General features: G+C 43.3%; 1 protein-coding gene across 6 annotated transcripts in view; it reads left to right on the top strand.

Moving 5' to 3' along the window:
• CELF2 (CUGBP Elav-like family member 2) overlaps positions 1–25,821 on the top strand; it is a 510,120-nt gene that overhangs the window by 183,767 nt on the left and 300,532 nt on the right. For 2 of the 6 annotated variants that reach the window (XM_045087384.1, XM_045087383.1), the window contains exon 1: positions 16,465–16,520. The exons of 1 other annotated variant lie outside the window; for it this stretch is intronic. In XM_045087384.1, coding sequence (XP_044943319.1) covers positions 16,468–16,520 — 53 coding nt within the window. In that variant the 5' untranslated portion in view covers positions 16,465–16,467. Of the gene's footprint in view, positions 1–15,669; positions 16,521–25,821 lie in introns of those variants that run through there. 3 more of the 6 variants (XM_045087388.1, XM_045087382.1, XM_013059135.2) reach the window with 3 other exon arrangements.

Here is a 25,821-nt window from a genome sequence, read left to right as displayed (position 1 = left end):
GGGGCCCGGGTAGAAGGGCAACAGATTCTTTGGGCCATGCTTTTCTCATGGTGGGTTACAGAATGAAGACCCAAACTAAACCACACAAAAACATATACTATAATGCCTAACATTTCAATAGCTGAAACAAGACACATTGTTCTTGGTTCAATTGTTTTAAAGATTATTTATTTGAGAGAGAGCAAACATGAGCAGGGGGAGGGGCAAAGGGAGAAGGAGAGAATCCGCAAGTGACTCCAAGGCGATCACAGAGCCTGACGTGGGGCTCAGTCCCAGGACCTTGAGATCATGACCTGAGCCAAAACCAAGTCACATTGTTAAGCCCAGTGTCCATGGAGTAGAGAAATATATTCCACCACTCTCGTACATTACAAGGCAACATGGTACAGGGCAACCGGCAAGATAATCGAATCTACCACAGTCAAATCTGATAAATGGCAGAAGAGCAGTGTATTCAAGGTTTCAGGGAAGTACAGAGGAATATCTTAGAGGAGGGGTATATCCATCCAGTTCAACCAGGTAAGCAGAGCCCATAGGACAGATAGACAGGTGATGAATGGGTAGATAGACAGGTAGAAGATAGATAATAAATGGATAGGGAAAATAGATCAATAGTAGATAAATCATGGATGGATGGATGGATGGAAAAATAGATAGCAGATAGATATACAGACAGATAACAGATGGATAGACTGATGATACATAAATGGTAACTAGATGATTAGATAGATAGATAGATGCCTACATAGTTGTGACAGGGGGTTTTGATTTTACACAGCCTAGTGAAGCAGGCTCTGTAAGATTTTCCTGCACCTGCTGATGGAACTTGACATTCAAAGGCCACATAGTCAAAAAGGGAAAATGGATGCGGAGTGGAGGACATCGAGGGCAGACTGGAACCCGTTGACACTGAATGCTTGTGTTCAAGGGTGGACTGAAACACATGTCAGCTCTTGTTGCCTCTGCCTTGGGGACCTTGATGACAGAGGTGAACACACATCTGGCTCAGCGGTCAGAGAAGCTCAGGGAGGATCTGAGGAAGGCAGAGCTGTTGCGGGCTCAGCAGCGGCTTCACACCAAGGAGGCAAGTCAGCACATCAGCAGCAAAGTGTGTAAAAGCTACAGAATGACTGATGCTTCCCTCTGTCCTTTACGTCTCCTAAGAATCTTCTCCTGTGGCTCACCCGGCCAGAAACATTAAAAGAATAAGAAGTAGAGAAGAAGGAGGGGGAAGAGGAAGTGAACTGAAAATCTGGGAAGTGCAACTGAGCATAGGCTAGTCGACACATGACACAGCCATCACAAGGGAAATTGAATCCAGCTCCTAGAAAAAGTAAATTAGAAAATGCTTTCAGGGAAGTTCATATTCGAACTGAATCCTTAAGTCCTTAAAGGTGAGCAGGTGTTAACCAGGAAGGAGGAATGACCAGGTGCGAAGCATGAGAAAGGTTAGGCTCAAGTATACGGCCAAAGCCACCGGGAATACATCATAGTCGATGTTGGGTTTAACCTGCTGCCGCAGAGGAGCTTGTACACCAGGGGTGTCATGGGGCACCTCAGGGAAAGAATTGGAAGAGGCTTATTATACACAAAATAGGGCTTGTGCACATGCTACAGAGGTGCAAGGGCATGGGAGTCAGTTCTCACTGGCTGTTTTTGACAAGTATTAGTCTTGTGATGGACTGAATCATTCTCCACCCCCAAGTCCATATACCGAAGTCTTAACCCCCAGGAGGTCAGAATGTGATTGTATTTGAGGAAAAGGCTTTTGAGTGGGTAATGAAGATTAACAAGGTCCTGTGGGTTAGACTCAGGAGAACTGGTGTCCTTATAAGAAGAGGAAGGGACACCCCGGGGGTGTGTGCCTAGAGGAAAGCCGTGTGAGGAGGTGCTGAGGAGAGAAGTGTCTGGAAGCTAAGGGGACAGGTGTCTGGAGAAACCAAACCTGCCAACACCTTGATCTTGGACTTCCAGCCTCCAGAATTGTGAGAAAGCAGATTTCTGTGGTTTAAGCAACCACCCACCCCTTCCCCCCCCCCCAGCTTGTGATATTTTGTTACAGCAGCTCTCACAGACTCATACAGGTATGCTGGTAGCTTTTGTCTAGAAAGCAGGAAGCGGGGAGCAGAGCTGGAGTCATCCCTGGTACCCAAGCAGTCGGAAGGGCAAATGGCATTATTTCTGTGGTCGCAGTGTCTTTGTCTTTCTCTTGTTCCATGTGGTCTCCAAGTCTGGTTATTTTTCTATTCTGGGAGAGTTGTTTGTGTTTCGTTGGGAACATCATGGCCTACCTGTCAGCTACCAGCTGCCAGAGCTGCTCCCGGCCTTCCCGTTGGCGGATGCGGGGAGGCGTCTTACTCCCTGATGCAGAAATTACACGGAGTCTCCAACGCTTATTTTGTTGACTCCAGATGCCTTTGCTCGATGTACCAGAGTCACAGCCTGGCCTCACACTTCCTAGTCTCCTGTCTTCCCTCACGTTGCCCAACACTTGTGCTGTTCCACACAGACTTTCTCTTCACTGTTGCCCACATAAACTGTCCTCCTGAGACTGGTCTCCCCTGCTGGGGATGTCCCCACACTTCCCTTGCACATCTCCCCCCACCCAGCGCAAGCGTACCCGTCAAGATCCTCCACAAAGGACTCCGCTTACTCCACCCCATGTCTCCTTCCTTGCAACTCCTAGAGAATGTCGCAGCAGCGGACCCCATCGTGTTCTTTGCTCCCTGCAGCTAAATTCTGTGTGTCTACCAGGATTGTCTGTTCCCAGGGGGCAGGGGCCATTTCTAGAACCTCTTTTGAATTCCACTGCTGGTACTAAGACTAAGGTAGTCCTTCAGATACAAAAAGTGTGGTTGGTGTATTACATCATAGTTTTGTTTCCTTTTTAAAGTGGGACCATCTCATGACATCTTTGTGTTTCCTTCGCTGCCGGGAGGGTGTCCTTGACTTACTCCTGTATCCAGCCAGCCAGCCAGCAAGTATTTTTGAGTGACTATTTTTGTGCCCAGCACTCGATGTTTAAGCCAAGTCCTGAAGGATATGCAGAAATAAACCCGGTGAGGGGGTGGGATCGCCGGAGAATTTTGTGCTTGTGGGCAACCTCAAAGCATAGTGCAGAAGCAAGGGAGACCCCATGGGTGAGGACCAAGAAGAGGGTCCCAGGGCAGAGGGCACAGTGCACCAGCTGAGAAGACCCGGAAGTGACACTGGAGTGGGAGGTGGGGCTCGTGAGTCATGGTCTGTGACTTGGACTTCATCCTCAGGGCGGAGAAGTGGGGAGCCTCTCAAGGGTGCCGAGCAGGAGGCAACTGGGACCATGTTGCAATAGCAAATACACAACCTCTGATGTGTGCAACGTGGTCCAGAGCCAGTGGAACTGGAGGGAGGGAGACCCCTTAGAAACTGGTAGCCCGAATTCTGGTCATGCAGATGGTGAAAAGTAGGTTGAGTTCTTAAGAAAGTTTGGTTCAAAGGACCCTCACTGTCTCTCAGGCGAGTTTTACTTCCAAGCATCCTAGTTCCTAGATATTTCTATTCATCAAATCCTACTTTGGTGATGGAATTAAAAGCAAGTCTTGGTTTAAAAACCACTTACAGCTCTTCTTCTCTAAGTATATGGTGCTTTGCTAAAAAGTTGGAAATAATTGGCCCCAGAAATGTCATCCAAGTCTGGAGTTCTATAGTTCCGTGTAACTTGGAATCTTTATCTGGCAACGTCCATGGACACCTTCAAAAACGACTTCTGCTGTTGTCCTTTTTGAACTGCTGGATCCAGCCAGCCTGTCCGAAGCATATGAACTTGGGAAGCTCTGAGCCCTTGTTCTGTTCTGCCAGCTGGGTGCCACCTCCTTGTTGGTCAGCTGGGTGTTAAGGGCGGTGCAGAACAGCGGAGCGCCTCTCCATTCTAACTCAGGAGTCAGGGTGAGGCGCTGAAGGTTTGGCTAGAGACTGAGGCTAGAGCAAGCCAGACAGCCCTGCCCGGCTCCTTGTCCAGGGGCATGTGGCTGTGGAAGTAGCTGCTTCCTTTTCAAATGAGGCTGCCTTCTAGAGTTCTCAGTGCAGTGCCCAACTGATTCCTGAAACTTTCTAAACGTTCCTGCCTCTTATTTGATACTGCCCTGCTTTTTCATTTCACGTCCAAACCAATAATACACAATCTTCTGGCTAGCAAGGTAAGTCTAGACTTTGGGGGCATAAGTTCTGTCTCTCTGGTGACATCTGAGCCCCTTAGCGATGTGCCCACTCTTGCCTTCGCTGGCGCATCTCGCTGGGCCTCCTCCTCCTCGGAGTTTCATTTGCCCTGGGGTTTTGGCCTTGTTCCACTTCTTATTATGTCCCCGCAGTGCTCCTCCTGGGGGATCTCACCCACGCCTAGAGGTCACTCTAACTGCCTGCTACCTCCATACAGGAGGCCTGCCGCCCGCTTCTCAAGCTCAGCTGGTTCTCCGTGGACCCTGCACCTTTCCTGTCTCCTTGCCGTGTCTTTTGGTCTCCCTCTTGGTTAGCAGAGTCGTCATCTACCAAAGCAACATGTTAACACCATCAAAATGTCCCTCCCTCCTCTCTTGTCTCTGTTCCACGCATTCAGTTTTCCATAAAATGGTTCCATCCCTAATTATATCTTTTAACCGCCCCCCCCTTTCTGCTTTCTGGGTATCTACTGCATAGTCAGTGTGGGAGAGGGAAGAGGACTAAGCCTGACCCCTGATCGCTGCCTTTGTCGACAAGGGCTCTCCCGACCCCCAGCTCCTCGTGTCCTAGGTAGTGTAGTGTGGGTGATGATCTCTACTGGCTGCCTTGCCCCCTGAAGGGAGTGATCCGATCTTACACGGAGCATCTCCAGTAAAGCCCAGCCGATGGACAGTCGTCCACAAACAGAGGAACCCACTTCGAAGGCCACTTCGTCCTCTCTTACTTGTATGGTGGCCTCCCTAGCGCTACCTCCCTGCCTCCCAGATTTGTCTACATTCTTGCTGGAGTCTCCCTTCCAAAACAGCCACCCATCTAGGGTCAGAGACGCTGCAGAATCAGTCCTGGCTTCCTAGCGCCAGTTTCTAGTGTGGAATGCAATGTCCTTCCTTCCTTTGCGGCGGGCTACTTTTCGTCTCATCTCTAGTGTGTCCCTTTGGCCTCTAGAAGCTTCCCTTGAAGATCAGAACTCAGTCATGTTCTTAGAACATTTACCATACATATCGTACCAACACTGATGTATGTATTATTACGTATAGGAGTTATATATAAATTAATATGATTAATATACACAACTATATTTAATGTGATATATACATATGTGCATAGGGGTGTGTGTGTATATAAACAGGAATAGGAAAGTCAAAGTAATGTTGAACGTCTAGCCCTGCCATATAAAACAAAATCAATTTAATACATTTTTAAAAGTGAGGATATATCCCCTGAGGAACTGACTTAAGGAAATCTGCGTTCTTATTTTTAATAACAGACGGAGGATGGAAGTGATAAGAGGGTAAGCTGCTGTCGACCTTGGGAACCCCAGTGAGTGACAGGCACGAAAGGCCAGACTTCCCTGGCATTTGAATTTGCCCACTCCGGGCATGGTGGCACGGTCGGCTACAGACTGAGCTACCTGGTGTAGATCTCCTCCTGAAAATGAACAAAACCAAAATGAGACTGGCCTCTGAGTCTCAACCCCTGCCCATTAAGGACACTGGCTTGGTGCAGGACGTCACAAAAAACACTCTGTGATGTGCATTGCTCTCAATTCTGGAAGTTTTTTCCCATGCGTGTCCTTGTCAACACCCAGTCCTACCTACTTGGAATTTATCAAATCCCAAACTTCAGCATTATGGAAAGTAAGAAGGGAAATACATCTGTTGATCACTTGATTGTCTATAAACTCGTATATAGGGTACTTTAAAGTTAAAAAAAAAATGATTAAAACAGCAAGCTTATCATTCCGTCCCAGTGACTCTATATTGTACTTAAAGCCAGGAACTGGCCCTCCTAGTCTTTGTGTTCTGAGAGATTCGAGCCTTAGTTTCCATCGTCGAGCATGGGAAATGTTTCACAAATTGTATCAGAGAGCTGTGAGCCACTGAGATCCTGTCCCTTAACAAGAAGAATGGGCCTCCCAGAGAAATGGAGCCATTGAGCAAATGCTTGTTAAATGTCTACCATATGCCAAGCATTGTTCCGAAGTCGTGTTAAAATGGGGTGAGTCTCTGCTTTCGCGTGACTTCATTTCAGGTGCAGGAAACAGATAATAAACAAGTAAACAAGCAGATGATTTCATTTCAGAGTTATATATAAAGAAATGTAACATTTAAAGCACCTGCACATTCTGGGAGAGCTGTGAATGTGTTGTGGGGGCTTGGGGAACACTTTCCTGAACCATCTGAGTTTTTCTTTCATCTCTACCGTAGGGTCATATGAATCCCCATCTTGGCCTCATCTTCCTGTGAGGAAGACTTGTCTACTCCCCCCACAACCTTCATTATACATGTGCTGTTTACTCCTTAGGATCCCCTAGGATCAAAGCCACTAAGCAGGGGCTCCTGGGTGGCTCAGTGGGTTAAAGCCTCTGTCTTTGGCTCAGGTCATGATACCAGGGTCCTGAGATCGAGCCCCACATCGGTCTCTCTGCTCAGCGGGGAGCCTGCTTCCCCCACCCCCCTGCCTGCCTCACTGCCTACTTGTGATCTCTGTCTGTCAAATAAATAAATAAAATCTTAAAACAAAACAAAACATTAAGCAATAGGGATCCCCAAGGGCACCAAATTCTACATGTCCATTGAGCACTCGTGGACAAGGGTCAAATTACAGAACCTCTTCACCATGGCCATTTGAACAGGTGGAAAGGCAGCTGTGTGTGCACGAGTCTGTCTTAAAAATAGCAATAATACACTTGGCCCATTTTTCATTCGAATGTGAATGCCTAACTAAAGTATAGTCACCTGTGGCCTTCTCAAGATGTCCCATCTGCCCATGAGTGGTCCTTGACAAAACATTAGGCCAAAAATTGCTGCTCAGTTGTAAACATGTTGTTTGCTAAGTCATAGGAGTTCATGAACCAAAGTTAGTTATTTGATCAACTAGGTAGCCTGTGTGTTCCGTGGAAATTCCTTTCCTTTCTTCGTTCGGCTTGTCTTCAGCACACCTTTCGTTACCTACCCAGAAGTGTTGTCCAGACACACTTCCTGGTGTCTGTCTTTATAGCTCTTCCCTTTATAACAAGCAGTCATCCTTATCCTTTATAATACCTCTTAAATTTATCTAGTGCATATTTTCAAGTGGCTTCTTGGAGCTCTAAGTACTGTATGGTTTATTATTTATATCTACTTATTGATAAATATCATACTTTTATCATTTTAAGGGGCTTTCCAATTATTTTTGCTGATTACTCAGTCCCATGCCCCACTCCTCCCAGTAAACCTCTCCGTTTTGACATGAGTAAGGAGTCGCACGGCTTGTAGAAGGAATGTTTTTTAGAGCTTGGAGGCCTTGGACTTGCCGGGCTAGTGGCCTCCTGCGTCTGAAGTCTGACTGGGAGGTAACATTTGAGCGCTCCGGTGACGGGATCTCATGTTACACGAATCCTTGGGTTACCATCAAACCCTTCCTTTACTAACGCTGCCCGGGTTTACTTTAAACCAACTGTCAGTTTTATGTTTCAGGTAGTGATTTGTGATAGCTATGTCCTTTTGGCTTGGAGGGTTTTCCCCTCAAGGCAAAAGAGAGCCCGGGGAGTCTGAGAGAACAGGATTGCTCCATGGTCTACTCGTTCCAGCTTCTGCCTCTGGTGCCACTCTGGGCTCGCCCCTGTGGGCAGATTTCACTACTTGGCCTCCATTTTGCCGATAGAGACCCTTCCTTGGAGGCTGATGAAGCTGATCAGAGAAATTCTGTGTCTTCTGCTGAAGATCAGCTCTGGACAGATAGACATTTATCTATTCACATGCAGAAATATCAACTTTATTCAACACCTATTGTGTGTCAGGCACTGAGCATACTAGAAATCCATTTCTTTTTTTTTTTTAAGATTTTATTTATTTATTTGACAGAGAGAGATCACAAGTAGGCAGAGAGGCAGGCAGAGAGAGAGAGAGGAGGAAGCAGGCTCCCTGCTTAGCAGAGAGCCCGATGCGGGACTCGATCCCAGGACCCCGAGATCATGACCTGAGCCGAAGGCAGCGGCTTAACCCACTGAGCCACCCAGGCGCCCCTAGAAATCCATTTCTTGTAGACCTCGGTCATTGCTTCATATTTACTTCTTGCATTCTCTCTATGGTCTTTTTGTCTTTTGTTGCAATGTGATTTCTTAATTGAATCTGCCAGTTCTTTGTATCTGCTATGGTTTGAATGTTTGTGTCCCCCCAAAATTTATTTATTGAAATCCTAATGCCCAATGTGATGGTGCTAGGAGATGGGGTCTTTAGAAATTGATGAGGTCATGAGGCTAGAGCCTTCAGGCATGGGGTTAGTGTTCTTCCAACAGAGGACCGCCCCCCTCCAAGAGCCTCTGCTTCTGTCACCATGTGAGGATGCGGCGAGAAGGTCCCAGCTATGAAGCAGGAAAGGGGCCCTCCTCCAACGTGACCATGCTGGTGTCTTGACTTGGCAGCGTCCAACTGTGAAAAATAAATTTCTGTTATTTATAAATCACCCAGTCTGTGGTATTTTGTTTTAGCAGCCCAAATGGACTAAGATAGTCTCTAAAACTAGCAGCAAAACAGATGTAATGTCCTTGATGCTTCCAAATTCCAAGATTGTTCTTTTTGGATGGGAAGCTAAGAGATGGGCTACATCTTGGTACTATCCCATCCGTCATCAGAGAAGGATTCTGTATTGCCTGGCGCTCCTTCTCTAGCACAGGTCATCTTGTACCTTTCCATTGAAACACTCTTCTCTACTTACCTTTGCAATGTAAATGTCAAAGTGCAAAACTAAGGTATAGAAGCCAGAAAAAAAAAGGTAAAGAAGCCAGAAAAAAAGTTGTTAATGTCACACTTAGAAATTCGGCTTTTAATTCTAGAAATTACCAGTAATATAAATAGATGCATATATAATTTACCTTTGAGAAAACTTTTGGGAAACTCAAATCTAGAAAGGTCAAGAAATCTGGCTGATTCTCAGCTCCCTTCCATAATCCCACATTTCAGGCATTTTTCAGTTTTCACTCCTCAAGTTTGGATTATTAGGTAAAAATTTCATTTATATAGTTAAAAACCTATATAGAGGTATACAGAGGCACAGAGATCAACTAAGTTTTGCTACTATTCTTTGCCGATTACTGGCCACAATCTTTCTGAAAGATTTTCTCTACAAACCATATTTCAGGGTTGCTAAAAATCAACTCTCTTTAAATGACCTCAAATAAAATAAATAAAATAAAATCATCCTCCAGAGTTCTTAGTCTGTCTAGTTTCAACTTAATCTTCATCTGAAATAAAGTTTTGAAAGGAATCAGTAAATACTAGTAGCCAAAACATAATTTTATAATCAATCTTTCATTAATTTACTATCTACCCTCTATGTTTATTATCCTTGCGTTAGAAAAGCATAAGGTTTGGGGTGCCTGGAGGCTCAATTGGTTAAGCATCTGACTCTTGATTTCAGCTCAGGCCATGACCTCAGGGTCGTGAGATGGAACCCCATGCTGAACACGGAGTCTGCTTGAGATTCTCTCTCTCCCTCTCCCTTGGCCCCTCCCCCACATGTGCTCCCTATATCAATAAATAAAGCTTTAAAAAGAAAGGACATAAGGTTCATTGCACTAAACACTCCTTAAAAGCCATGCCTTGCTTGGGTGTGCTGGGAACACCTGGCCCCAGTAGAAACACTGGATCACCCTGTGGAGCAGTGGAAAGAGTGTCGGCCCAGGGGCCGGTTTAGACTGGATTTCCACACTCGCTCATTATTGCAACTTCTGTGCTCAGTCTTTCTGTATGTGAACTTTTTCAACCGAGAAGGTAACGGTACCAGGTCCTCCTGCCGCACAGCGTTGTTGTGGGGATTGAATGAGCTACATGTGAAAAGTTCCTGAAGTTTAAGACACAGCAACATGTGTTAAGGAAATCTCAGTGCCCTTGGCTACATCAACTGACTGAGTGAATTAGGATAAAAGTGTTCCATTGTGGGTTTTTCCCCACATATTTGTTAAGGAGGCTACATAAAGGAATTGTGAAAATGAAATGGTCTTTTCCCCAAAGTTCCCATAGTTAAAAATAAATTTAGGGGCACCTGAGTGGCTCAGTGGGTTAAATCCTCTGCCTTCGGCTCAGGCCATGATCCCGGGGTCCTAGGATCGAGCCCCGCATACGGCTCTCTGCTCAGCGGGGAGCCTGCTTCCTCCTCTCTCTCTGCCTACTTGTGATTTCTGTCTGTCAAATAAATAAATAAAATATTTAATAAATTAATTAATAAATAAATAAATTCCTTTATTTAACAAATATTTATTAAGTACTAGCTGTGGGAAAGTTATCTTATTGGGTGGATTAAGAAGTGCAGAGGTTGGGGCGCCTGGGTGGCTCAGTGGGTTAAGCCTCTGCCTCTGGCTCAGGTCATGATCTCAGGGTCCTGGGATTAAGCCCCGAATCGGGCTTTCTGCTCAGTGGGGAGCCTGCTTCCCCCTCTCTCTCTGCCTGCTGTTCTGCCTACTTGTGATCTCTCTTTCTCTCTGTGTCAAATAAATAACACCTTTAAAAAAAAAAGTGCAGAGATTAATCCCGTGGATGTAAAGTCAAAGATTTACCACCCAATATGTAAATGTTAGAAATAAGACAACTTCTTTCTATACACTCACCTTTATGACCCCAAATTCAGCACACATGACTGGTGGGTGTAAAAACCTTAATCAGTTCATCTTAGTGGACTTTGGGCAAGTATTAGTCTTATTTACCTCAATTGTGGTCTCATTATTTAGGTCCCTAGACTAAAAAGGGAGTGGAGAAAATATAAATATTTATATATTTATATAAAATATATAATTTATATAAAATATATAAATTTAAAATATATATGACTATATAAAATAAATATATATTTTTAAATAAAATATTAATGTTTATATGAAATATGAATATAAATATTTAACGGTTTGATTTGCTTCCATTCCTTACTACTGTGGATCCATAATTCATTTCCCTGTAGGAATAGATGCATATACTGAAGCACTGGCTTCTGATGCTTAGAATCTATTTATGGATACGCAAATGCATTATTGTTATACATTAGTACTTGCCTCATAGTTTAGCCCCCATTAGATATTGTATACAAGTATTCAACAAGGTGGGTGTAGAAGGAACATACTTTAACGTAATAAAGACCATATATGACAAGCCCACAGCTAACATCATCCTCAGTAGTGGAAAGTGAAAAGCTTTTCCAGTCCAATCAGAAACAAGACAAGGATACCCACTCTCACCACTTCCATTCAACATAGTATGGGAAGTCCTAGCCAGAGCAATTAGGCAAGAGAAAAGAAATAAAAGGCATCCAAAATGGAAAGGAAGACATAAGACTGTCATTATTTGTGGATGAATTATATTATATAAGGAAAACACAAGAGTTCACCAAACATTTTGTTAGAACTAATGAATGAACTCAGTAAAGTAGTAGGATACAAAATCAATATACAGGAATCTGTTGTGTTTTCATATACTAACAATGAACTATCTGAAAGAGAAATTAAGAAAACAATTTCATTTACAATTGCCCCAAAATGAATAAATTACCAAGAATAAATTTAACCAAAGAACTGAAAGAGCTATATACTGAAAACTATCAGACAATGATAAAATTGAAAAAGACATAAATAAATGGAAAAGATGGCCCATGTTCATGGATTGGAAGAATTAGTACCGTAAAAATGTCCAAACTACCCCCCCCCAAATCTACAGATTCAATGAAATCCTTATAAAAAGTTCAGTGGCATTTTTCACAGAAGTAGAACAAACAGTCCTGAAATTTATATGTAACCAGATAAGACACCAAATAAACCAAGCAATTTTGAGAAAGAAGTACAAAGCTGGAAACATCACTATTTACAAACTATTTACAAAGCTATAGTAATCAAAACAATATGGTATTGTCCTAAAAACAGACAAATAGATCAGTGGAACAAAACAGAGAACCTTGGGTCACCTGGGTGGCTCAGTTAAGCATCTGCCTTCGGTTCAGGTCATGATGCCAGGGACCTGGGATCGGGCCCCGCATTGGGTTCCCTGCTCAGCAAGAGCCTGCTTCTCCCTCTCCATGGCACTCCCTCTGCTTGTACTCTCTCTCTCTCTCTCTCTCTCTCTCTCTGTGTCAAATAAATAAATAAAATATTAAAAAAAAAAAGAACAGAGAAGCCAATAATAAACCCACACTGATATGACTGATTTATTGATGACAAAGGAACCGAGAATATACAATGAGGAACGCAATCCCTTCCATAAATGTTGCTGGAAAAACACAACAACCGCGTGCAAAGGCATGAAACTGGACTGCTTTATACCAGACCCAAAAATTAATTCAAGATGAATTAATACTGGAATATAAAACCTGAAACCATAAAACTCCTAGAAGAAAGTGTAGGCAATAAATTCATTGACGTTTGTCTTGCTAATGATTTTTTTTTTTTTTTGGATCTGACACCAAAAGCAAAGGCAAAAGAAGCAAAAGTCAGTAAGTGGAACTGCATCAAAGGAAAAAGTTTCTATACAGCAAAGGAACCATCAACCAAATGAAAAAGCACAGTACTGAATAGGAGAAAATGTTTGCAAATCATATATCTGATAAGGGGTCAATATCCAAAATATAAAAAGAACTTCTACAAATCTATAGTAAAAACAAAACAAAACAACAACAAAAAAAATACAAAACAAAACAAAAAAACTCAACATGACATTTTTCCAAAGAAAACATATAGAAGACACACAGGAGACACACAGAAGAAACACAGAAGATGCACAGAAGATGCACAGAAGATGCACAGAAGACCAATGGGTCTAGGAAAGGATGCTGAACATCAAAAATCACCAGAGAAATGCAAATCAAGACTGTAATGAGATATCACTTCATACCTGTCAGATTGACTATGATCAAAAAAGATAATAAATAACAAGTGTTGGAGAAGATACAGAGAAAAGAGAACCCTGGTGCACTGTTGGTGGAAAGTAAATCGGTGCAGGCATTGAGGAAAGCAATATAGATGTTGCTCAAAAAAAGAAAAAAAAATAGAACTGTCACATGATCCAGCAATTCCACTTCTGGGTATTTATCCAAAGAAAATGAAAACACGAGCTCAAAAAGATATATGCACCCCCATGTTCATTGCAGCATTATGCACAAAATCCAAGAGATGGCGACAATCTTAGTGTCCATCAATGGATGAGTGGATAAAGAACACATGTACACACACACACACACACACACAGGAATATTACTCAGCCATTAAAAACAATGAAATTTTGCCATTTGCAGCAACATGGATGGACCTCAAGGGCATTATGCTAAGTATAGTGAGTCAGAGAGGCGACAAATACCATGCGATTTCACTTATCTGTGGAATTTAGAAAACAATCTGAACCCATAAATACAGAGAATAGAGGGGAACGTGGACAAAGTTGGTGAAGAGAGCCAAAAGGTACAAACTTCTAGTTATCAAATAAATCATGTTGGCTTCATGTACAACATGGTGAATGTAGTTAATGTAGTTAATAATACTGTATTGCGTATTTAAAAGTTGCTAAGAGACAAGTAAACACATAAATAAATAAATAATTTTAAAAGGGACACCTGGGTGGCTCAGTGGGTTAAAGCCTCTGCCTTCGGCTCAGGTCATTATCCCAGAGTCCTGGGATCGAGCCCTACATGGGGCTGTCTGCTCCGCGGGGAGCCTGCTTCCTTTTCTCTCTCTGCCTGCACCTCTGCCTGCTTGTGATCTCTGTCTGTCACCCAAAAAATAAATAAATAAATAAAAATTTTAAAAGAAATAAAAAAAAGGAGCTAAGAGAATAAATCTTAAAAGTTCTCATAAACAGAAAAGAAATTTTGTAGCTGTATATGTTAACAGATAATAGCTAAACTTGCTGTGATCATCCTTTTTCAGTACATGCAAACATTAAGTCATTATGTTGTACACCTGAAACTAGTATTATAGGTCATTCATACCCCCCAAAAATTGTTTTTATAAAAATTTTTAAAGAAATTTATGGAAATATTAAGAAAAGAGCTTTGTGTCTGAGCGGCACAATTTTCCCTTTTTCTTTTTTTTTTTTTAAGATTTTATTTATTTATTTGACAGACAGAGATCACAAGTAGGCAGAGAGGCAGGCAGAGAGAGAGAGGAGGAAGCAGGCTCCCCGCGGAGCAGAGAGCCCGATGCGGGACTCGATTCCCCGACCCTGGGATCATGACCCCAGACGAAACAATTTTCCCTTTTTCTAATAGACAAAACCATGGCCTTCCTCTTTTTGTTAATATTCCCACCGACAGGGGGCGCCTGGGTGGCTCAGTCAGTTAAGGGCGGGGACTCTTGATTGTGGCTCAGGTCAGGATCTCAGAGTTGGGAGATCCCGCTGGCTTTGGGCTCCACCCCGTTTTGGATCCTGCTTGAGATTTTCTCTCTCCCTCTCCCTCTGCCCCTCCTCCCACTCGCTCTCTTACTCTCTCTCACCCCCCCCCCCCAAAAAAAAAAAATGAAAAATATTTTCCCCTACAGGACATACCCAGTTTCATTACAGGATCTTCAGGGGCTTTAAACAAATTCATATTTGTTGCCGTCCATTTAAGAACGGGGATCAGAGAGAGCCACACGAAGTGATTTCTGCCTCCGCGAGTCACTAGAGGAATGGCTCCCACTCCTTCTCCCCCTCCAAGCTCTCTCTGGGTCCATGCTCATTTATTTGATGCTTATCTGGCTTCTAAGGAACATCTTGGGGTTTATATAAAATCTTTCACTGGCAAGGGTAATTCATTTTTGCATAACTTCCAGGTGCTATAATGAAGGAGGGAAATGTGAAAATACGAAGTTTTAGGGACACACATTATTTCATTGTTTGACCTTTGTCGAGTTATTCATCATGGAGACAGGGATGGGGACTGCTGTCAGTCACCGCTGCATATTGTCCTCAGTGCCTTGATAAACTATGCGAGATTATTGTCCAGTCGACTGAAGAACTCTCAGCACCTTCCAGAACATCTCCCTTTCCCTGGCTGTGGGCCAAGACTAAGTTCAGAGGTCACAGATCTAGCAAGATACTGGGTTGCATTCCAGATCCTCAAATAGGAGAGAGTCAGAGTGCACCGTTATTTTCCCCACCCCACTGTTATTCCCATGGGCGTTGTGACTCCAGATGATTACGAGGTGCTGCTTCTGCTAATGCAGGACAGCGACCTCCTTTGAGCCTGGGAGTGAAGAATCCAGCGTTCGGTGATCCAGCCGTGTTCCAGGCTGTTCCCTGCTCCGTGCCACCCAACTGAGAGCAATCTTGGCTTCCTGCAAGCACAGAGCGCTGATGCCCTGGTTTGCACTTTCAGACAACTGACCGTTCCGATCACAGCATCTCGTCTTTTCTCTCTGTGTTTAGCCTGCTGTTTTGCTTGGCTAATCTGCATGAAATTCTTCTAATTCCAATAAACAGAAGTATAATGGGTATTTCCCTGGCCGACTGTATCTGCTAAGCCCGTTGGGTATAATGTAGCAGGGAAGCGGATTTTTCTTACTTTGGAAAAGACCATTTAATTGGTCTTTTGAGGAGGAGGCTCCGGTGTCAACTAGGACTTCAATATGACCAAACAATCTCGCCTGCCTCCTTTCAACGCCCTGCTTCAGGTGAACTCTGATCTGCTTGAGCTCTGGAGCGCACAGAGTTAAAATATTTCCCAGTCCCCCAATCTTTGTCTTCTGCATCCCTGACCCAGGGTGGGGCTCAGGGTCTTGACCTTGTCACTCTTCCTGAGGACAAGAGGCAGGGAACAGATGAACCCAACTGTGAATTCAGTGTCCCAGAAAAGAGAAGCAAAAATCCTTTTTAGCACACTGACCTATCCAAATCCTCCGGTAGTCTTCTGTGATGCTTACGGATCGCAGTTGCTAGCCGGAAGAAAATGTGGCATTGGCTTGGCTAGGATATGTATAAGCAAAAGGTAAATGAGTTACTTCTTTTTCTTTCCCATTTTTGAAGCTGGTAAGTAGGAGAACGAACACCAGGCAGGTTTGGGTGAATGCAGACAAGACCCCTATAGGCAGCACAGTGTATTCATGTAAAAATATGCCTAGACAACATAACTTGTCAGGGAGGATTATTTCTACTTAGTGAATCTGCAGGAGCCCCTTTGCTCCACCATTCAGAATTTGACTAGAGAGGAGAGTGGGGAAAGAGAGAGAGAGAGAGAGAGAGAGAGAGAAAGCGCGCATTAGTGAACCGCTACTGTGGCATTGATGTTTGAGCGTACTTCTGAACCAGCTTTTGTTGAGACTATCAGTGTATCAGTGTAGAAAGCATGCGCTGTCCCAAATCCGCTGTTACTATGAGAAATGAGGAGCTGCTTTTAAGGTATGTTGTTGTGTCCTTTGTTTTTAATGTGTGCTTTTCTAGTTTCTAGAGCCGGCTGAGACAATAATCACGCTCGGCATCAAGTAGCTTCCTTATCTTAGAGGGGGAAAAAAGAATCGAGAGAGAGAGAGAGAGAGAGAGGGGGAAACGAAATCGAGACCAAGGACTGGGAGAATGGGAGCCAGCGAGAGAAAGGGAAAGGACTGCCCAGTGCGAGTTATATTTGCACGCGTTGCCTTTTGAAAGCATATCATGAATTTGTTCCCTGCTATTTGTGAGTGGCCAGCGGATAATTTTAAAGGCTCTGAATCTGGCTCTTGGTGTGTCTTTTCCTTTGCAATGTCTAAGCCTCTCATTATCATGCACTCTGCATGGAATAATCACCGAAAAAGGAGCTAAGGAGACTCCATATTAGACTTGCGTTCCCAATACGGCTCTAATCTGGACTTAGCCTACCTAAATAGTCCTTCTCTGTGACCAGGTTTGGATCAGTTTATCCTGTTTGCCAAAATGTGTACCTGTTTAAAGACCTCTGTTCATGCATGGCGTCCTGGGTCCCTATGTATTGAAAGCAAATATTTGTCTCCTGCTTCTGTGTTAGGGTTCGATCACATACCAAGAATGAGCCACCACTGACCTTTTGGGAAGCAGAGAAAGAATTATGATGGAATTGGCATCCTGCTTTGAAAAATGTAGTCTTTTGTTTATTTGCTAGCAGACATTGTAGCACTGAATACATCTTTGGGTCTGACAATGGGACCGGTTGAACAATGGAGCTGTCAAACTAGCTTAATGCATGTCTGGGGCTTTTTTTTTTTCTTTCTCAACACCCTTTTTATCTGCTTTAATCTTGTTTGTATAGACTCTACAGAATGAAGAGCTTTTAGAGCGGCTTGTTTGTGGTTTTGTGCTTTTAAAAAAATTTAATATCTACCATTGATAGAGCTTTTTGCATTTTGCAGCGATGTTGGTTGGATTAAGTTAGAGATTTATTGCTTACCTCTCTGTTAACTACAGAAGGCAATGTATTGATTGAGACTGCTTGTAATACCATTATCATTCTGGCAAATACCTTGTTACCAGACATGCCTCTACAGTGTTTAATGCTGGAGGATTTTAAATTTGCTTGTTTGGTGGACTCCCGGAACATAGCAGGAAAGAGAAGTTAAGGGACATATTTTTGATATTTAAGTAAATTGTCATTTCTAGCCTCTCTTTTCCTCTATTGGCATCCAGGTAGATAGATGGTTTGGAAATTCAAGGACACGTGAGAACTTTTGCCCTTAGAATATTGGTCATAAACTATTGTTCCATAACCTATTTAAGTTATTAAGTTCAAGGTCTCTGTGGAACAAATTGATTGTTGATATATGGTTATGTGCTCATCAAATGCATTTTTATGCACAGCAAACATTTCTCATGTCTAAAGAAATCTTGATTTTATAAAAGAAGCACTGGTTTCTAAGGTGAAAACAGTTCAAAAAGAGGAAATGAGGAAAATCTGTTTCAAACTTCTCAAATATTGAAACCATTTTACTCTCATGCTTAATGTAAAGGAACTGGTCCTAGAATTCTCAGTGGCCGTTGATTTACATGAAAATCATCTTACTAAGGTTGGTTTCTTTAAAGAATTTCTCTTATCTAACACTTGAGTGTCTGGCTTAATTGGTTGTTCGTGCCACAGCAAAATACTGAAAAATATTCATAAATGTACAAAGGAAGATTAAGGACCTAACTTTTAAACACAAAAGGGAATCATCTTAAAGGGCAAAAAAAATTTTTTTTAATATTTAGTTACAAATATTTCCTCTTGAATTGTACTGTGGTTCAAGTTAGGGATGCTCTCAGTAAATAAGGAGCAAAAAGCATTCCGCATAAAAAACAACAGTTAGGGAATATTAGCTATTTTTTAGAGATTGGACATGCATTTTAATTTTTTTTAACTTAAGGTGAAATGTTATGAAATATCTAATTCAGAACTATTAAAACTAATGTTTCAGGCTAAATAAATTGCATTCTCAAGTGTAAATTTTCTGTTGCCAGTATATTCAGAGCCTGGGCGGACCCAAAAGGTATTTGTAGTAGAATAAAATTTCAAAAGTTATCCATTGTGAATAGAGTGGATTTTAAATGCATACTTAATATGTTCTCTTACTTCCGATGGGATCTGGACTGCTCATTCCATCGGGTATGCCAATAATTGCTTTTAGGATGAGCTCATAAAAGGTAATTGGCGAAGCTTTATATCTGAAGCCCACTGTTACCAGCACCCCTCGATTCTGCTTTCATGGGAAATTTTTATTCCAAACAAAGGCTGCAAAGCAATTTTTTGTGGTTTGGGAGAAAAGTAGTCCTCTGTGCTCCCTAGCTGCTTGTCGGTAGCACACTGAAATAAGGAAATAACTTGGAAGCCTCCATGTTGAATTTTTTGACTCTATTACAATTATTTACCCGTGATTCATTCACTTTAATCCCTGGGTGGTCATAATTAGGTCCGAGAACAAGGGAGATCCTTTCTCACTTTGCTTCACCTGTGGTTTGATCAATCACCAGCTTTCGGAGTTTGGGGACCCCCATTCCTGTGTCCAGCTTGCGGGTATCTTTTCCTTTAGCCTCATGGGGACGGTATGAGGCCTGAAGTTGGCAAACTTGTTTGCATCTAATTGCACAGCAGTAAGAAGATATGTAATCTGTATCCTGCCATTAGCCTCCACGTGGGATGATCCCCCCCACAGTGACCTAAACAAATGTCAAAGTAAATTTTAATTCTAAGCCTCGACTTGCAGGAAAGGAATAGCAAAAGATTCAAACTGGGAAAATGGCTTCTTTCAATAGAGTAACGATTGTGCCCAGAGTCCCTTCACACACGAGCCTTGGGAATACTCACACAGCTGTGTTCGGACGAACACAGACCGAGATCTGTAAGCTCCGCGTATTAATGCTCTTTTATTTGTTCAGATGAAACCTCACATTTTTTTTTTCTTTTTTAAAATAGGAGTGTGTGCTATTGCAAAAATACCCCTTTGGGGCTGAAAAACAAAGAGCATTTGATTAATATTCTTATCTTGAACTTGATGGCAAGTGCAGATTGTGCGTGAATACCTAGGAAGTCATTCAGGGAATGATTCAATACCAATTATTGTCATCAGGGGGGTTAATTAGGTGAAAATGTGACTGATGGAAAGTTCATTGCGCTCCGCCCTGGAAACGCCCAGGACAGGTAAAGTGCAGAAGGAGGAGGGTTGTGTGCGGAGATGGTGGTTCTGGGCTTAAGGGGCCAGAATTTATAGACGAAAACCATCCCCTGAGCTGGTGTAACTGTGGCAGTGGGGAAATAAGAAATGCCCAACTTCATTTCTCGAATGGCGAGGTCTATAAAGTCATTAACAAGACGCAGTTCATTCATGGGCACGTTCCCAGCCCTGTAGCGTTTCTCTGAACCTTTTCCAGCAGGAGAAAGTTATGGTCCATTCTGTGGCGCAGGAATGCCTTGGTTGGCCTTTGTCAGCCGTCACTGCATTTCTTTCCACACTTTGGAAATTCCTGGGGGCGTTGGTGGAGAGGGGCGGGTTTCCCCCCTCCCTAAAACTGTTGCTTCTCCGATGGTTATTGGCTTTGGGAGTTTTTCTGAACTCACCGTGACTTTTGTTCTGGTAAGGTAAGACCAACGCAGTGGTTTGGAGAGGACCGAAGTTCATGGCATTTTCTTAACTGACATTGGGGAGAGGGTGTCAGAGGAAGGAAAGCATATGTGAGGCTTTAATGTGTTGCCCATTAAGAACTGAAATGAGGTGTCCAGGGGCCGCAGCACCTTTCCAATCACATGGTAGCAGTCTACAGAGATGGGAGTGACACGGAAGCTAGGCATACACGTAAGAGTGTGTGTGTGTGTGTGTGTGTGTGTGTGTGAACCTCCACTCAACTCTGAAAAGTGCTTGTTAACCCTAATTTGGGATGAGGTACCCTTTGTTCCCACACCCAACCTTCTGTTCCATGCAATGTCGTTAGGGATTATCACGCACAGGTATGTTTCGCGGCTCTGTCGCTTTTTTCTCTGGCGGTGACTGATCTCAGCGCATTTTCTTATATGTCAAGACCATCACGGTTAACAGGAAATGGCGTCTGTGGGGAGGAGATGACACCAGCCCGGAATGACATGTATTACCAGGGTGGCTTGGGCTGTTACCTCAGCCCATTCCAAGTATCCACCCGCGACTGGCTGCTTGGGATCAGGGTGAATCACTGGAGCTTGTAAGACACAACTTACTAGGATGCCCTCCGAGAACAATAAAAACTAGGATCTCCCACAGAAAATCATTCAGCTTGACAAACTTAGGAGGACTTGAGATTGAAAGTTGTAGCAATGATATACCTGGCTTTTTTAATCCCTCTCTTGAGAAAGGTTGCAGCCGCAATGGGTTAAAAAAAAAAAAAAGAAAAAAAATCGCTTTTGGACTCTGTGAACTGGCTTACCCGTTCATTCAGATGTGATTCAGGAAACGTCTCTGGAAATGAAAACTCCCAGAGTCGGTGGTAAGAGGCGTGGTATGTTCCAGCAATTAGGATTCATTTGGACCCTCTCTTTGGAAACTGACCCGATGGAAAGAGATAGAGAGCTCCCCTCAATCTCCAGGATGCTCAGGGCCGGCTCTCTGTAAACCACAAGCTTCCCCTTCCCTCTGGTTTAGGCTGTTGGCCCTCAAAATGGAAGGTGTCAGTGGAACTTTAATACTGTCAGAACAATAGGATTAGAACTGGCTTTCTCTTTTCCTTTCTACCTGCCAGTTCCAGGTTGAAACAAAGATTGGGTTGAGTGGGATTGGGTGGTATGGGGGAGATTATGATTGGAAGTAAGGAATAAAACCAAAATTTATTAACAGTCTATGCCTGGCACGACATTGGGTGGGTTTTAAAAATTTTATATGTTAATCCTCACAAACATCCGAGAGTGACAGGTAGACATGTTTCCATCATTTTATTTTTTTTTAAGATTTTATTTATTTATTTGACAGAGAGAGATCACAAGTAGGCAGAGAGAGAGAGGAGGAAGCAGGCTTCCCGCTGAGCAGAGAGCCCGATGTGGGACTCGATCCCAGGACCCTGAGATCATGACCTGAGCCAAAGGCAGCGGCTTAACCCACTGAGCCACCCAGGTGCCCTGTTTCCATCGTTTTAAAGATGAAAAACTGAGACAGAGAAAGGTAGAGTAATGGTTCTGCAGGCCCACAGCCTGTAAGGGATGGACTTGAACTCAGGACTCAGCCAGACTCCTTCACTGCTAAACTGAAAGCATAACTGTTGGATATCTGACACTTTAAAGTCATCTCTTCCTCTCGTGCTACATTTGCACCACAGCCTTTGACTTGCACGTGCCTCAGGGTTTTGCCGAGGAAGTGGTACTGTAAGAAAAAAATAATGAACACGAAAGGAAAACTCGCAGTGGTGTTTGCTTCTGGCTTCTAATGACTCCCCTTCTGTCCTCACTCATCTGCCTTCTAGTTCATGAGGTCTTTGAATTCAAGCATGCTTTGCCTTGCTTTCCTCGGGCCTTAAGCTCTACAGTGGGAATAGGCCTTGGCAGGAAAAAAGAGAGAATTTTGAAACATTATGAATTTGAAATGTAACTTTTGGTCCCTCAGAGGGGCCAAAACCTGTCCGATCTCAATCATAACCAATCACGGCACAAGTATATATTGAAGTCAATCTGAGACATACTTCCAGACATCTAGAAACTCACAACAGTCATCAAACGGAGGAAGCATAGCAAGTAGAAAGGTCTCAGGGTTTGAGGCAGAGGACTGGGCGTTGAACTGGCCTGTGCAGTAGGAATGAGTGAGAAGGATAACTGTCCTGTTATTAAAGCAAAGCAAGATCCTTAACCCCCTCCGCTTTGCTCCCCAGACCCAAAGTCTTTCACACCTCTCCTGCTCCCTAACCTTGCCATATTCCTACAAAGTAGAACAAATGTACCTATTAGCCTCCAAAGCATCTTGAGATTGAACTATGGGGTAACATAAAGGTTTACACTCAGCAGTGGAGATAAGATAGGATAGGACACATTCCACTTAGCTTGGGAAGATAGCTAAGTCACCTGTTCAGGAAGACTTAGGGTAGTTCTTTTAAGCAGAAGAAAAAAAAATATATTTGCCCCTAATGGACTTTAGGGGAATTAGAATCAAAAGCAAATTTAAATAAAGAGTCATCTGGGATTTTCAAAAACTTCTATCATAAGCTAAAAATGGCTAGAGATTTGAACCATATTATAGGGAAAAAATAAATTTCCTGTACTCAAAACCTTAATGTATTTTCAACCTACATGTCATTTTAATAGCTTTATTATGTAATTGCTGTAGTAATAATTAGGTTAACACATTGCACCTTTTATTTGAGGATCATGGTGGACTTTGATTTTTCGGCCATTTGTCCCTACGAGGAAACGCTGGCCATGCCCATGACAGAGGTCTAGCTGATGAATCAGTACCTCAAAGGACGCGTTCCCCGTGTCCATCATCAACTCTTTGACAGAATCAGATGCAGAATCAAACAGGTTTGGTTCCTCAATCTTCTCACCTTTTCCACTCAGTTGGAAAGTAGCATTTGTCTTCAAGAGTGTGACCTGCACACACCCTATCAGGTGGTTTCTGGTCCTGGTAACCAAGGCTCTGTGATGGCGACCCATCACCATTGTGGGCAAAGCGGATTCTTGTGTTTTGTTTTACAGAAACCCGAGATTTTGCCCTCTTTGTCTTCATTCTTCTTCCAGATGTATTTGTTTAGGGAAAAAAAGAGAGAGACGTTCTGGCACATGGGGCTGCCGTACCTCTGGGGCTGCCTCTCCAGCTGAGGTCTGGACGGTTGCCAAGATCTGCCTCAGAAAGCCCCACCCCAAGGTCTCAAACTTGCATTTCCTTGTCCCCGCGCCCCCCACCCCGCCACCTGTTGCTGCTCTCTCTCTCTCTCTCTCTCTCTGTGGACCTCATGTCTGCCCCACTGCTGTACCCACCCAGCTGTTGGGCTCAGCTGTTGCATTTCATCAGGCAGAAATTTCTCCTTTTTTATGGAACAACACATGACAGTAAGATGAGAACTTGTGGCCAATCGGGGACAATCTTTTGTAGGGGTAAGGAGGGGGGGATGTTGGAGGGCACATTGCCAGAGAATTAAACGCCTCATGCTGATGGGTATAAATTTTGTTCCTGCCGCCAGCCTGGCACCAGATAAGGGTACCTGGTGTGGTCCGACCCATCTCGGGATCTTCCGGAAGCCAATGGAACATTCCTCCAGAGGTTTTCACTGAGTGCCTTCGTGTGCAGAGCAACACACTAGACCTTTTTCCTCTGCCCACTGTTTCTTCACTCTTCTCCACGTTCATGCCCTGTGTCCTCACTTCATGGGACACACAGACTTGCATCCACCCCCTCCCGCCCTCTGGTCATGTCTGGAAAGAAATCCCCTGGCTCACTCCAAGACAGCTGTTCCCAGTTCAGAAACCAGCTCTGGTCAAGGCGAGGCAAACGTGCAGATTAAGCAACCAACCGCAACTCCCTTCACTGAGATAGTCACCTGCCTCCCCAGACATGCAGCTGTAGGGGGAAGCTTCTGGCATTGTCTGGCTGCCATCTGAGAGAGGAAGCTAAAAAGTAGGCAGCGCTGGTATCATGGAGAAAGGCAAGGGGAAGACCAAGGTGGAGAGAGAAGTGATGAGCTGGCTGGGCTCTGGGTCTGACAGACCCACAGTGTTAACATTCCATCCCCTTGGAATGGAAGCTTCTGGAAACTCTAGAGGGGCGTCTCATTTCGGAGCACGAAGGTATGTATACAGAGAACCATCTTCATTTTGAGGACCTCTTCAGAAGGAAGTTAAATTCGCCATTATGTATTTTTGCTTTATTAAAAACAGATTCAGAAAAACACAAGATTGCAAAAAGCCAGTAGCAGCTGTTCTCGAGGGAGAGTGACTACTTAAAATTCCCGTAAAAATATAAAATAAGACTTTAATAACTGCTTCATCTTTATTGGCATTTAATTTTATTTAAGTCCTTTCAGGGATGTGACAAAGTCACCATTCCAGAAGCTTTCGATTGAAAAGAGGGGCTGGGAGGAGGTTAATGAATAATAAAGTGATCGTTTTAAATTTATAATTCGCGATAAAGGTATTTTTAAGGGATACCTTATGGGATGAAGAAAAAATATATTTGAATGTATCACGTAAGGATCTGTTTGGGTTTTTTTAAGCACATGAAAAACACCATTGTTTATGTTTGCAAGTTGCTAATGAAACTGGAGTAAGCCAGGAACAAACACATGGCCTCAAAGTCAGATACTCTCTCAGGTACTTAAAATTCATGTGGATTTCAAATTTATTGGCTAGAAATGATGGGAAATCCCCTCATAGGGCCTGTATTTCTTGCTCCAAATGGCTCTGAGCACATTAGGCTTTTTTTTTTTTTTTCCTAAGCTAAAACAGCTATGTTGATAACATTTGAATTTGAAAATGTGATAGGGGAAAGATGTTTTGGATTCCAGTTTGTAATGGTGAACCAGAAGTGGAGGGGGTGGGAGAGAGACCCTTTTGTGAAGGAGGCTTTTTGAGTAAACGGAGCAGGACTGATACAACTATGAGAGCGTAGCCGAGAGTCTCGTGCTTTTAAAGAGATTGCAATGTGTGACGTCGTGTGTGGGAACTATTAAAAACTGGAAACTTGTCATAAAATAGACAAGGTGGTCTGTAGGGGAAGAATAATTGTTTGCTAATGAACACCAATCACCGTGTCTCAAGCATCCATCTCTAAGTTATGGTTGTGAACTTTGTGTGAAAATATTGAAAGCTCTCTAATCGAGGGGCTGTATTCTGGTTCACTGATGGAGTGGGGTGACAGGCATAGGATTCTTCTGGTTGTCTCAGTGTGTACTCTGAGCACAAATACATTTTATTAGCACGCTGTTACTATTGAGAGGTTGTGGTTTTTTTGTTTTGTTTTGTTTTGTTTTAATGGCAGTGATCATTCAGTGCTCAAACAATGACCATCAGAGAAAACTCAGTTTGAGATGAGGCACGAGGGGGGGGGGAAGGCTTGCTGAAGCAGCACAGTACCCCCCCCCCATTGCCTTAGAAGGCCTCATATAAAATGAGGTCATTCAGAAACTTTCCCTTGAAGTGCTTCCAATTCTTGAATTGCCTTTTGTTTGGGAAATGAATAGCAAGTTGATTAAAAAAAAAAAAAAAAGACAATTAGGGAAGGTAGGGGGATGGGCCTAGGGAAGAGGTTAAGGGTTTTCTACAGTGAAGTGAAAACCAGGA

This window comes from Mustela putorius, unplaced genomic scaffold, assembly GCF_011764305.1.
Source record: "Mustela putorius furo isolate JIRA1106 unplaced genomic scaffold, ASM1176430v1.1 tig00001130_pilon_pilon_pilon, whole genome shotgun sequence".
Lineage (NCBI taxonomy): Eukaryota > Metazoa > Chordata > Mammalia > Carnivora > Mustelidae > Mustela > Mustela putorius.
Note: the sequence above shows the minus strand (reverse complement) of the source record. Positions and strands in the feature narration are given on the sequence as shown.